The sequence below is a fragment of the Myiozetetes cayanensis genome, unplaced genomic scaffold (genome assembly GCF_022539395.1).
Source record: "Myiozetetes cayanensis isolate MyiCay16 unplaced genomic scaffold, myiCay2020 scf1, whole genome shotgun sequence".
NCBI lineage: Eukaryota > Metazoa > Chordata > Aves > Passeriformes > Tyrannidae > Myiozetetes > Myiozetetes cayanensis.
Window position 1 is genome coordinate 126,385,814 of NW_026086604.1, and position 14,579 is coordinate 126,400,392.

The 14,579-nt window shown below is 41.0% G+C and overlaps 1 protein-coding gene across 10 annotated transcripts in view; it reads right to left on the minus strand.

The window, feature by feature from the left end:
- DYNC1I1 (dynein cytoplasmic 1 intermediate chain 1) overlaps window positions 1-14,579 on the minus strand; it is a 186,015-nt gene that overhangs the window by 81,026 nt on the left and 90,410 nt on the right. For all 10 annotated transcript variants that reach the window (XM_050327259.1, XM_050327252.1, XM_050327267.1 and 7 more), the window contains one exon: window positions 2,083-2,172. In XM_050327259.1, coding sequence (XP_050183216.1) covers window positions 2,083-2,172 — 90 coding nt within the window. The remainder of the gene's footprint in view (window positions 1-2,082; window positions 2,173-14,579) is intronic.

The following is a 14,579-nucleotide window of genomic DNA, read 5'->3' on the forward strand; positions in this document are numbered from 1 at the left end:
AACAAGCTGTGCCTTATTTTTACAGCCTGCAGTTTGTGTGTCTGAGACGAGTGCTAAACCAGCCCAGCTGATCTTCTGCTCCTGTGGGGGTCTGTTAGGCAGGGAAGGGGAGCACTGCCTCCCGACTAAAACACAGCAAAGAAATGAAAGATTTTGGCAGTGGCAGTTGGTCAGCAAAGTACACAAGAGGTTAATTTGAAAACCCACAAAAAAAGTAAAATAACTCAGTTAAGGATTGTATTTTGATTTTCTTCTTCTTCTTTTCATGCAGGAGTTTGTGCTTTCTCCCCATGTATAAGTGTTAGTGCTACTTTTCTGTAGGAATAAATGGATGTGGTATCAGCTGTAAGTTGAATACTGGAGGGACATTCAGCAACTCAGGACAGTGCTTACGCACTGAGTGCAGTGATAGCGGTTTTTAGGGCTTTATGGTGTCACCAGTAAAAGAGACACTTTGTTAGTCCAGTGACTGCTAGAGGCTGTGTGTGAGTTGACCTCACAGTTCTGGAAGGAAGTGTAATTTTAATGAAAAAGTAAGTTTTTCTGTGTTGCCACGTTTCTTGCTCATGTCCTCTGTTATGCCTTTGCAGACTTGCTTGACTCCTGTTCCTGCTGTCACCACTGCTCCCACAGCTCCCCTCTGCCCATGGCAGTGGTGGTTGGGGCCAGTGGGAGAAGTAGAAGGATGAGGAGCAGGAGGAATGAGTCTCTCCCTCCATATTTCTACAAGGACCTAATGAGCAATGAACACCACAGGATTTATGGCATGGGTGATTTCTGTGATGCTCTTAAGACGAAAGAAAGATCAATTTATAATCAAAACAATGCTGCTGATACTGCAACTCACTTCAGCATGTGAGGATAGCAAATATGGGCACTGTATACTGGACTCAGGATTTTTTGGACACTGAAGAAAGCATACCAGTCTCTCCTGGATGAGAAAGAAGCATCCACAGTTGTATTTACACTGTTAAAGATTTCATGGGCTTCTCTGTAAAATGACTACATATTTTTCTCCTAACGAGATTATCTTGTGAAAAACAAAACCAAGGTCACAGAATCATCCTGATAATGATAACCATAGCAAGAAGTGGCATAGGCCCTACCTGAAGAAGTAAGTCACCTTTCAAGAGGCTAAACAGCATGTTGAATAGTCCTGGCAAACAGAGGTAAGAAATGCTGGAGAAGAAACCAATTTCCTTTCACCCCAGAGCTGCTGCTGTTTCAGCTCTTTTCCTCACTCCATACAGGAGTGAGCATCGAGTGTTGAAGGCATTGACACACTAGAACAGACAATACTCCAGTAAATTCCTAAATTTCACATCCTTCTTCTAATTTGAAAGCTAGGACAGGTCCAAGAGAAGGAAAAGAGACACCATGCATACCTACCATGACCAGTGCTGACATGCATGACTTTGGCAAGTGTTTCTTGTCTTCACCAGAATCAAGAGGTAACCTGAATTTTTGTCTCTTGTAACCCTGGAGAGTGTCTCAGTACACAGGAATGGACAGAAGGCCTGGACCTGCCTGGCTTCAGGTGGTTTTTTTTAAGTTCCCTTGAAGCAGTTTCCACAAAAAGTTTTTGTTTTGACAGTCAATATTTTTCCAATGAAATGGTTTTCTGCTGGAAGGTTCCTGATTACCAAGAGGTTTAAGTTTGTCACTCTCAAGCAGGCAGTTATGCTCTAAATATCTTTGAAGACCAACCAACTTTATAGAGCTGCTGGAATGCCTGGCATCTGTATTTTAAATCTTTCATGTGAGCAGAGTATTTGAGCCAGAGGAGAAATTAGCACCAGTCCTGGGATCCAAGAATCTCTACTTTGTTCCCAAATTATAAGGACATGTAGCTTCTTCTAAACAGCTGAAGTCTTGTGCCTTTCACAAGCTTCTCAGGCCTACCAGCTGGGTCACTGGGATACAATTTTCTGCTTTATGCCACTCATACGGTTTTGAATCAATAAAACTGGTGACTATTTCAATTTCGGTATTCTCAATAATAGAAACTACCTACGAGAGTAACTACTGGCAGGACCCAGTCCTTTAAACATCTAGTAATATCCTTTTCATTTTTTAAAGTACCTTCTTTCACTTCCTGCTTCTGGTCTTGATTTTCCATCTCCAAGTCATCCTGTGCTTTTGGTTCCACCATCTCTTCATCATCTTCATCCTCTAAAAAAAAAACCAACAAAACAAAACAAGTTAAAATAAAGATTTGTGAGATTCTCCTCCTTAAGGGGCCTAGAAATTGTATGTCTTCTTTATAATTATAAAATATATATTATAATAAACCCAGGTAAATCAAAGTGCACAATACACAGAACATCTACATTTATGCTCAGAGTGACACTTTCAGGCATTTGCCCCCAGAGTGCAAGATACTCTGCTAGAACAGGGCACCTGCCACTTCTGCTCCCTGTAGCAACTTCCCATCTCAGATGTCAGCTGAATATCTCCCTGACCTCAGAGATGACTTCTTGGATGGCATAAGGACAGATACAATCATGTTTCAGCCTGGCAGCTATTTCATGGTTGGGACACCTGCTATCCAGACACCTAATTTCCAATTCAATTCTCACAAGATTAATTTGTCTTTTGACCTACAGGAAGAGGTTAAACAGAAACCTGACCTCAGGTCAGATGCCACTAGCAAGGAAACAAGCATGGTACAGTTCTGAAAACTCATCACCATCAACTGGGGAACACAGCAACCAAAGTGGCATTTGGAGCTTAAGAACCATTCTTGCATTAATACGAATTTAATGAACACTAAAATTTGACACATGTCAGTTACTACTGCCAGATGTTTCAATGACCTTTCCTGACCTATGCAAATGCCTCTCTCCCTTCCCCTCTCTCCCCACACTCACATGTTCTCATTTTATTCAGGAGGGCAAATCATTCATTCTTTGATGTTTGTCTGAAATTAGAAGGGTTCTGATTGTCCAGACCAAAACATAAGCAGAGCTGGAAAGATAGTGATGCACTAAAATGGCTCAAAATCTACTTAGTTCTCATTACTTGTTCCCAGCTGTAGCAATGTGATCCATTCTCCTGTGCCCAGAGCTGGCACACAACCTACTCATATTCTTGAGAGGGTAGAGACATCCAGCTTTCTAGATTCAGTGAGCTAGGAGGACTGAAAATAGAGCTGGTCCTAAAAGTATATGACAATTAGGATGAGTAAATCTGTGGGCTATGGAGGAATTATTTTGGAGTGATTTTGGAGCTTGACATACCACCAAGGCATAGCAAGCACAGTGCCCTGTGCTGGTCCATGGCATGAGAGAACATGCTGTCCTGGCCCGGGGGCATTCAGCTGTCAGGAAAAACACTGCAGTTCTTCCAGGGCTTTCTGAGCAACCTGGCTGTCACCACACAGTTCTTTGTGACATGGTGCTTCTCCAGGCACACTCGCTGCTCTAACCTGCCATGTTAACACAGCCTGGAAGTGAACAGGGGGAAACAGGTCATACTTCTCCAGCTACTTAGCTACTGGCACCTTCTCCTGCAAAGGCTGGCTGCAGTCATTCCTGGCTTCTTGAGGGGATGGTGGTGCTGACAGGTTGCATTCAGCCAACAGGAACATGCATTTGCATTTTGTTTTCAACAATGTAATAGGCACCATGCTATTCCCACCATGTTGCCTACCTAAGGACTTCTTACCCAGAAGCCCACAGGGGACATGTAAGCTGGTATCTTGGCTAGAGAGCATGGCTTAGCCACATACTGTAAGGAAGTGTCTCATCATGGACAGGTATGCTTTTCCCTCTTGGAAAAATGAGGAAATCTTGGCATAAGATCTGCCATTGCTCCCCCTACCTCTAGCGACTGCAGTAAAGAGAAAGGGAAAGCCCATCTCTCCAGTCACCAGGGATAACCATGTGCTCCACAGGCTGGGAAGGGAGGAGGAATCCGGTGTGGATGAGGAGGCATTTCCAAAATTAAAAGCACTAGTTATGAATGCCACTCCTTTATCAGGGATTCTTCAGATCATGAAACTTGAAGTGTAGGAAAGGTAGGGCACTCAAGATGCCTCCCTTTGATGCCTTCCCTGACCATTACATTTCCTTAGGTACCCTGCATTGAAGGGCTACAGAGAAAAGCTTTTAGAGAGCAAGGCAGGGTGTTTCAGTTTGGCAGGGTAAACACATTGCTCTGTCCCTTGGTTGAAAGACAGATAACATCCAACTCAGTCAGCAGAGAGTCAGCGAGAGGAGCTCTCCTGCTGTACACACACAGGAGGCATAAAAAAAGGTCCTTGTGCCGTTGGTGTGCGGTGCTAGTGGAGATGGGGATGTATGAAGGACAGAGGCACTCCCAGTCTCAAAGAACAGATGAGAAGTGTGAGAAGAGAGAAGAGTGACCAGCACAGCAGGGAGTGAATACTCTGCTAACCTCAAGTACATATGCACGCACAGATAGGATCTCAATGGTGTACTCATATATGCACACAGACACGCTTACGGCAGATCCTAATGAAGCCAGCTCCCACAAGAGTTTTGTGAGTCTTGCATTACAAGTTTTCATTCCCTAAAGCACCAGCTCTTGGAGCCAGCTGTTTACATATGGATTTCAGCTTCCATTTTTAACCTGTTTCCAACCTGTCAGCTTGTGCACGGAAGTTTCAGAAGGTGGAGGGTCAAGAAAATTTGCAGAGCAGCAAACTAAAACAACATTTAATTGAAAGTATTGTGATTTTAAAGGCTTCGTGCTATGCTTTTAAACGCCTCATTTGTAATTTGGTAATGCATAGGTACAATGTAGCAAATGTAGAACTTGAGATTTAGTAGCAGGTTTTCAGATTGAAGTGAAGCAAATCTATCCCTGTCCCCTGGAAGTTCTTGATCCCCCTGATTTTGGGGGTCAAAGTAGTTGACTGCCTGTAGCCCATTCCTGCTTCTAAAGCAGAGTAGGGGTGAATGGCTGAGGTACAACTGGAGCACGGGGGTGTATCAATACTTCAGCCCCCATTAAGGTAGATCATCTTTATTTCCCTTCCTCCCTCTTCTGGGAAAAATCAAAACCAAGTTTCCCAAGAGTTCTCTATATTTAATTGCAGCAGGAACAATCAGTAAAGGTTATTAAAACACGTGCCCTGCCTTTTTCCAAGAGCACACACATCAATAAATTAGTTTTACTGAGAAGGCAGTGCAAGAGTTTTTAGCAGATTAGACATAATTCAGATGTCCTTATTTATTTACAGAGAAATGTATACACATACACAGAGAAACTCAGCTAAAAGAATGATAAGGTTGTGAGCCAAATGCTAAAATGTTAGCAAATGCCAGAATTTGGGTTGCCTGGGCACGATTAACTCCTTTCCCCTCCCCATATGTAGGCATGATGACATAATTCTGGAATTTCCTCCCTCTTGAGTGGTTGGCTTCATTTTCTGGGTGCTCAACAAGAGACACCTGGGACCTGAAATGTAGAAGTGCTGAGAGCTGAAGTCAACTGGCCCTGTGCTTTGGGTGGAGAAAGTGCTGGGGAAATTCTACACATGCAAAGGCTCCCACAGCTCCCTCTTTCAGCTTTCAGTGAAAGTTGTCATTCTGGCATTTTTGTCCTTTCTTCCCTTGTGCTTAAGTACTTTTGCATGATGGCAATAATATTGTAAAGCAAATAGAATTCTCGTCCTATACAGATGTATTGCAGAGTTCATCAGGATTTGGGAGATATTAAGATGCTGTTGTGGAAGCACCAGAGAAAAAAAACTTTGGAAGGGGATTAATGGTTTTTGTGTGTTCAGTGTAATACTTGGATCATGTGCATTAACATGAGATCTGAGGCCAGAGCACTGAATGGAATAAGATAAAACCAGAAAGGTTAAAAGCTGCCTCCCTGTTGACTGGCTGAAGCAAGAATCTGTAAAGGAAAAAAACCTACATGGTATCATGTAATTAAAATTGTGTAACCATACATCTTCAAAAGGGCTAATTAAGGATGCCCATGAGACCTGAATTCTGGACTATCCAATGTTGCTTGTCTTTGCAACCTGAATTTGCCGTATTTTTTTAATCTATATATTACACACTATTTAATGCCAATGTATGCATACTTGAATATGTTCATAGTACATACATTTGCTCTTGTGCCTAAGAACAGTTATGCATTTGTACATTTGATGGTACATACACCTACATTATAGAATAATGGGAAACTCTTCAGCATTCATTTTCATGTATATTATTTACACGTAACAAAGACAGCATTTATTGTACATTTACTACCAAATCTGTGAGCATCAACACAGTTGTTTGTTTCCACATGTGCCCACTCAGGTTGGATCTGCCATTGCAGTAATTGTCCAGGGAGATGAAAAAACTTGTGTAGTTCCTGAACACATATAGCCTTTTCCTATTTAATCATGTAACTGATATTGGGAAGTTAAGAGAAATAACTTCTTAACTGCTTACATCACAGTACTAGGAGTGTTCTAGTGACATTTAGCAAACACAGAGATGCTACTAACACCAGTAGTGTTATACTCTGTTCAGAAGAGAGCAAGGTGTAATGCTATCAGAACTCAAATGTCTATTAAAGGAACCACATGAAAAAGAGCTAGTAGTGAAGTGATGAAGAAGCTGTTCAACACTTATCCTTTGTAGATCTAAAAAGACTTTGCAAGGAGGCCAGTTTAGATATTCCCATTTACCACACAGAAGCTGACAGATAGACCCACTCAGTAGCAGATCACTCAGTAGCAGCTGAGGGAAGAATAGAGAGTGGGCTTCAGAGTTGCAGCCTTAAGTCCTGCCCACTCAGGCCACCCTGCCTTTTACTGTAAATAAACAAATCCTCAGTAGAAATTATCATTAAATTCTTAGGTTAATAATCTTTGTCTACTGAAGCTGGTGGAGCTGTATGTGGGATTAATATAGACTGAGACAGCTGGACCTCCTCTTCTTAACTCAGAGCTTGACTCTCCAGGCTCTAAGAGGTGGCAAATCAGTCCTAACAGTGCTTCATTTAACATGACAAAGTAAAAGCAGAGCAGTTGTTCTCAGCTTGGTCTTATCTTAAACAGTCCTGCTGCTGTGCCAGACCAGAAGTGGTCTTGTCTGTCTAAAAGCTTGTCTATTTTTTCGAACTATAGAGTTTGCTCTAATAAAAGAGTATGAACTCTCCCTACAAACCTGATTTTGTTTCATCTGGGTGTAAGCTACTAATTTTCAAATGTTATCCGACTACAGCTCCTTAGCCACCGCGACCACTGTGCAATTGCAATAAATGGCAAAGGGGGGAAGCCCCGTAAACACGTGGTTAATTCCCTGGCACCTGCAGAAGAAATGGCCAGGTGGGCTGTATTGGATCAAATGTTCAGAAAATCAGACCCTGCATTTCTACAGTGCTGGGCTATTTATTACTTATGTGGATTTTGCAGGGTTTTAAACCACTGTATTTATTTTTTCAGCATAGAAAAACATACCAGGCACATTCAGGACAAACTAGAATAAATAATTACATCTGAGAAGACTGCACATGACATTGGCTTAGGGTCTTAATTCTGGAGATTAATATTGTTTTACCATTTTTGGATTGCCAGCTTTGGGCAGTTAGCACTGGTACTGCTCAAATAGGTTAGAAAATAGCTAATCTGGGGGGGGATTTACGTAATTGTAGGCCTCTGCTCTGCTAATACACTTAGCACCAGTTAAACAGCAGGCAGCATGTTGTGCATTCTTCTTGGGTGGAAGATTTACACCTCCTCAAACCTGCACCTCTGAGACTAGCTGAGAAGTTGCAGCTCCTGTGTATTGTTTTTAGTATTGACAGCTATACTGAATTACACTGACAGCTCTGGTTTTAATTCTGGGTAGGTACAAACAATCTCTTTATTAAAGACATAGCTTTAAAATAGCAATTTAATTAGCATCACAATTATATATTTTATTGCCTGAGTCACTGATATATGAAAAGCCAGTGGGTTATTATATGGGGGTTTATATCAGCATTGACATCCCTTCAGTGCATGAGAGGGATCAGCCACGCATATGACACATTCAATAAAATCAAGTGTCTTCACGAGAAGCAGACTCCATATTTGCAACTATGAAATACCAGAAACCATTGTATCAGTTTTATATTTACAACTGTTCAAAATAATTTTGCTGTTTGTATTATGAAAGAACTACAAACTGAACAAAGACAAATACATTGTGTTTATATTGACATAAGCCTGGACCAAACAAGTTGAATACTGCTGGCATTACCCTAAGTAGGAGTTCAAACACTGTCTTTCCTTTTTGAATACATTCTTTCCATCACTAGCAAAATATGCAAGAAGCAAGGGAACACATACTTTTTCAAATAGGACTGCTTGACATTTCACATTTTTTAAAATCTATGATTTGCAATCTGGCTGAATGACCTATTTTTCATATAATGTAATTTTTTGAAATATTTCCAGTTTTTCACTTTCATCTTTTGACTGCCCTTTGAAGCAAGAAGAAAATTAATTCATCAGTGGATTTTGTTTGCAGAGTGGGATGTGAGACTGGACGTACATTGGGCACATGTTAGTCATCCCAGATGGAAATATTCTTGCATGCAGGCTCTTCTTGGCAATAGGCAGCTGCCTTCTAAATTGTATTTCTTTTAGCCAAAGCAGGAAAGACTACTGAGACCTGAATACTGCGAAAAATATCCAGAGGTGAACAGATCTTTCCCTATCCAGAAAGACACACTAATGTGCATTGCAGGAACATAAAGAAGTTCCAGGTTATCCTTGTGAAGTTCCTCATCCCTGATGGATGGCACATTCCCAACACACCATCTTGTCCTTATGAACTAGTACAGAGAAGCTGTGCTTTCCAATGGCCATGAGATGAAAAGGGAACATTAGAAAAAGAAAGGATAAAATTTATTAATGAATTTCTGGAACCACCTTACAGCCACAGGACCTGTAAAACTTGAACAGAAGCATATGTCATTCTTTCTTTGCTTTCCTCATATATGTTTTTTAATCGTTTGAAGAAAATGATCTGTCTGTATGTTATGTGACTGCAGTTCTGCAAGAGCAAAAATAAATCAGTGTTACAAGAACAGACTGCCCAATATCTTCAAACTGCCTTGATTTTTTATTATCTTTGTTATCTTTTGTTATCTTTTGTTGTCTTTGTTATTTTTTGTTATCTAATTGCTACGGTGCTCTTTTGTAAAAAAAGAAGCTTTTGCATATTGGTAAAATACAGGATGCAGAAATCATGTTACTTTTACCAGAGTCAAGTATATTGACTGAATACATTTAAAGAGAATATTAATTTAAAATTTACTCATAAAATAATTTAATGTTTGACACATATATCACTTTAATCCAGAAGACTGCAGGGCACTTTTCACTGTAATTAACATGTTTAGCCTAACATCTTCCACAGCAAGTAGACTAGTAACAATACAATAGTTTTAAAAGTGCAGGACTAAGACAAAAAACCCAAAGTTTTCTTGATTCTTGCAAAATGAGGTACTACTCCCATATCTCTGCCACATCTAAGAAAGGTTTTCTGACCTCATCCCTTGTTCTTCAATGACAATCTCTGCAAGGCTTTGCCCCTCATCCCATAAAGAGCAGGTGGTATTACCAGCCATTACGCCCAGATCCCTAGAGTCCTCCTCTGGGGCTTCAGCTATCCTTATACAAGCACAATGAAGGAAATACATATTTCACCCCAAAAATAAACACTTAGCCCGGCTGACTGAGAGGAGTCATTTAGTTCAGAAAATTTATTTTGCCTACAGCATCGGCTGTGCCTGTACTATTGCCACTTAAAAATTTGTCCTAAATTTACTACACTTCCCTCTTAAAACAAGCACACTGTGTGTAATTTTTACCCTACATTTCTTCTTAAAGCTCTCCTTAACAATTACCACATTCAAATACCCTTGGTTGGGGGATTTTCAGGTCCCCAGTATATGATTTTTCATAACCATCTCTTGATCTAGAGTTACAACCCTCTGCTCCTGTCCCTATGCCTCTTCCTGACTTGTGTTCACAGTCAAACTTCTTTTTGGTACATTATAAAGACAGACCTTATTTTTCCATTTTGTGACAAATGATAGACTATCACAGCCAAATGGCAAAAAAAGGTCACAGAAAAAATTGTTTTACTGTAGCATTTCACTAAGCTCTTCATAGCCCTGACTGCAAACCTTTGCACTGGTTCAAATGTTAGGATCAGTGCTTCAGAATATAATAATTTTGTTACCAATTAAAATGGAAAGCTGCCTCTGATTCTTCAGGGAAGCATTTCTCTAACCCAAGAAACTGATTTTCCAGTTCCTTGGCCTGTGCACAGTTTTCAGTTGTGGTGAGAATCTCAGAATTCAAAGTGTCCCTTGTTTTTAGTTTCTGGTTGGTCTAGACCAGACGTGGATTTTTCTCTCCTCTTTTGGACTGTTGCAACATCACACTGGTTGAAAGAATTTTTCAGTCCCCAGAGAACTAAACTGCAGAGTACTCCACTGGAGTCATCACCTCTTCTAGCTGACTCCCTTTTCTCCTCTCTTTCCATTCCCAAAGCCCATGTTCAATTTTGTTGTGCTTGAAAATATTCCAATTGGAAGATGTAACACAAAAAGAAAAGCACAACAGTTTCATTTCCTTGGCCATGGTTGGGCCTTCAAATAAAAATGCCATCATGAAATAATGTTTGAACAGCAGAAGCCTTACAGTAGCATTTACAGACCTCCAACTCTGAAACCAAATAGTATAAATTTTAAATATCTCCTACAGTATGGCTGCAGTGGTGTTAACCATGAGGAAGAAAGAGATAGAGACCCTTCATCTCTGTGGATGAAGAAGGGGTTGATAAACCATGCAGATTTTCACAGCCTCTGAAACCCAGCGGGAATTGTTCCCTGCTGTGCTGCTGGAGGAAATCATGTGCCAGCAGTGTGAAACTCCTGCCCTGGGAAAGGGCACTGAGACACGTGGCAGACTTTGTGGATAGGGTCTGCTGAAGTAATTTTCAAACACTCAGATCAAGCAATAGTGTTAAATCACAAAAACTTAAGTATGTTAATGAAAACCAGTCCCCACAAGCTATAGCATTAGCAGCAATTGTAAAACAAAAGCTGCTTTCACATTAAACACACACACACACACAGATGATGTATCTGGCATTTACACAGTGCCTGATATGGAGGTCAATCACAGTTGCCTCATCTGGGCAGTAGGTACTTAAAACCTTAAGTACAACGTAGACCAAGTAAATTCTGTGGGATTGTTACTGCTGACATATAGGGGACTAGGACTTCACTCGTAGACTCATTTATTTCAAGTGTAAATGACTTAATACTCCACAGTCCACCTCTCCTAATTTTCACCATGTTTTTGCTTGAGCAAGATTACAAAACCTGGATGTTGTAGAAGAAATTAATTCTCTACTTCCATACTGTATCTCTGTTCATAAAGCCACAGTAATATGTCTTAGGTCAGCCCTAAATTCTCTCAGCCCTGACTCTGGGTTTAACTTTTTCTGCAAGCAGCAGGGTAAGTTCTGGCCTTTCAGAGTTTCTCCTTTATTTTTAGATATTACATTTGGATATAATATTTCAGTCCAAGGCCCAAAAATTAGCTGAATGGGCACAAAGTTGTATGCATGGTTTAACTTTTAATGCCATCTTTTCCACAAATCTCTCCATCTCAGTTCTATGTCACTTTATGAATAAAAATCAATGCCTCAGATGTAGCATATACTTTCGTAACTGAAATATCTGAGCATAAATCTCTACATTTATACACAAACCTCAACAGAGCGAAATGGAGACAAGACTGCTAATACATTACAATTGCAAAGGACAATTGGAAAAAACAACTATATTCATAAACAATTACCACAGCAAATACACAAAAACTCCCTCTCTTTGTCTCCTTGACACACACATGCATACACTTCGCTCAGCACTTTAAAAATAACCATTAGTCATATGGCAAATGCATTTTACATGAGCAAAGATTCATTTCAACATTTTTCTTAAAAAAGGTTGGCAAAAAATGCTTTATTAAACATTTTTAAACTACAAAGGAAAAGCTGGGTCAGGGCTCAATGACTGTGTGCTTATTACTTATATAGGCACTAAACAGACCCCACTTAATTCTGTTTCCCACTGACGCCACTTCACCTTAGTCACTGGTGTTAGCCATGATTTGCATTAGTGTATGTGAAAAAGGAATTCCCTCTGACAGTTTTGAACTTGCCATATTTTAATTTCACTGTATGTGTCCTACCACATTGGGAGAGAAGCTTTCCCTTCTAGCAGCTCAGTTTCAGGGGCATCAAGATGAGCAACACCTTTTGGTGGTGGGGAAACCAAGGTGCAAACACATCAACTTCTTGCCCAGAGTCACTCCTGAAATAACTGCAGATGATGGAATAAAATCCTGGTCTCCTGATTCCTAAACTGATATTTCTGGCACTGCTTCCCCTGGGGCATGTGATCAGGGCTGCTTTGGAGGCTGCTCAGCCTTCATTATGTCAAACCAGCTGTTAAAAAACACAGCCGGTTTCCCCCAGCTGCTTGCTGCAACCTGTCTGGAGAGCGCTCAGCTCCCAGTGCTGCTGTCCCCACTGCTGGGAACCCCCCTGCCTGCACGCCCTCCACCCTCACCCTTGCCTTCACCTCCCTGCCTCTGCAGTCCTTCGCCCTGCTGCCAGCTCTGGCTGCCCCTCTCTTCCTCTCCCACCCTTCCCACCCCGGTTCTGCTCGAGGTCACACTTCAAAGTCTCCCTCTCCCCCAGGAAGGCCTCTTCCTTCCTCCTGGCCCCTCTCCAGCCTCCCTGGCATTGGTCTTCCCAAAGCAGATATCAAAAATCCCCTACTTGCAACCTGGGGCTTTGTGCATGCTGGGAATCTTACCCAGCTGCAGATACCTGTTTGACACAGAAATGCCCTCTGATTTGGATTCTTAAATGAACACTTCAAGGTTTTTCTGAGAAATTTGGTTGTAAGACACTAATTAAAAAAACCCAAACCCAACAGAAACCACCCCCATCACCCAAGTTCCCAATTGCTATGGTTAAAGCCCAGCTTATACACTGCAGCTTGAAGGATGAGGTATGTTTTTCTGTGCTGAAGTTCAACAGACTTCAGTAGATTCAGATGTCTAAACGGGCAGACTGCATCTGCAGTTTGGGTACATGGGAAGATTAAGCTGCACCACAACCACTCACTGGAATATGCTTCCCTTTTCCCTCTTCACAGTTCAGACTCTGCAGAAAAATAATTTCTGTAGCTATTTTATATCTGGCACACTGGAAAATGGATGCTTTGAAGTGCCGTACAACAGGCTGCTTGTAAATCAAAATTCTTCCTTTCCTCCCAAAACACTGTAAAGACCCCCTCCTCAGGCAGCTCTCAGGAGCTCTCAGCTACAGACCGGGGCATTAAGTCAGGAGCATCATATGAAGACAGAGATAAAATAAACTGAGTTATGCTACCTCATGGTCCTTCATTTGAAGAAGCATCTTTGCATCAACTTTGTTTTCAGAGGAATACAAAAGAAAGAAGTTGCTGGCTTCAGTCTCTTTGTCCTTTCATTGTGACACAGCTCACAGCTGCAAATTTACATGTGTTAACTTGGGATGCCACAAGCCAGGCAGCAAAGAGGTTGTCATCCTGATCTGAGGAATCAAAACGTGCATACATGACAATGAATTTACCGCAAGTGAAGCATTGTGCTGTGATAGTTTAAAGTACAATGTGTTTCATCAGCTGACTGTTCCATCAGTTGACTGTTCCATCTATAGCTGATCACAAAAGCCAGCAACACTGGAGTAATATTCCCTCAAAAAGGTGCAGCTCTGTAAGATCTTGGTCTTTTGCAAAATGGTGCCACTTTCTCTGTGGAAGTGAGAAAAATTAAAAAAGAACAACAAACCAAGATGAAGAGGCAGTCCTGGCAATATCGAAATGGCACTTTTTTCATATTTTCTAAGTAGATTTTTTGGGGTCTTTCCACTAAAAAGTCCTTCTCAGAATTTTTACTTTTAGATTATTTTAAAGTACAAGATGAAGCAAGGCAAATTTGAAAGATCATGGTTTTGTTAAAACATACACATGTTCAGTGACCAGACTGGAAAATAAAGCAAAATTTGACTTAAGGTGGAGTGTCACTACTTCTTTCAAGCTGGAACAAAATATATTTTGAAATCTGAAATTTCACAGGTAGGAAGAAGAGATTCCTTGGGGACCTGATTTTAATGCAGTCACTGCTTAAGGGATGCAGTCTTGCTTGAGTGGTAATTTTAGAATCTGAAAACAAAGCAACACAGAAGCGCACACTGGGTTAGGGTAGGGATGCCTCATCACCATAATGACTAGATGTCTTTTCCTGTGATCTGAGATTCCCTCTTTTAAGACTTCAGGTTAATAATTTTTTTTTAGATGGAACAAACTTAAAGTCCTGCTTCCAGTTCTGAGTGCCTGAAGGCAAATTTCACATCCATGTCCTGAGAACAAGATAACAGATATTGGTGACAAATCTCTGTTGCACCTCTGAAACACCTCTGAAACACAGCCCAGGACATCAAGCAGGGACAGTATTCAGAGGAAATATGCAAACAGGCATTTATTGC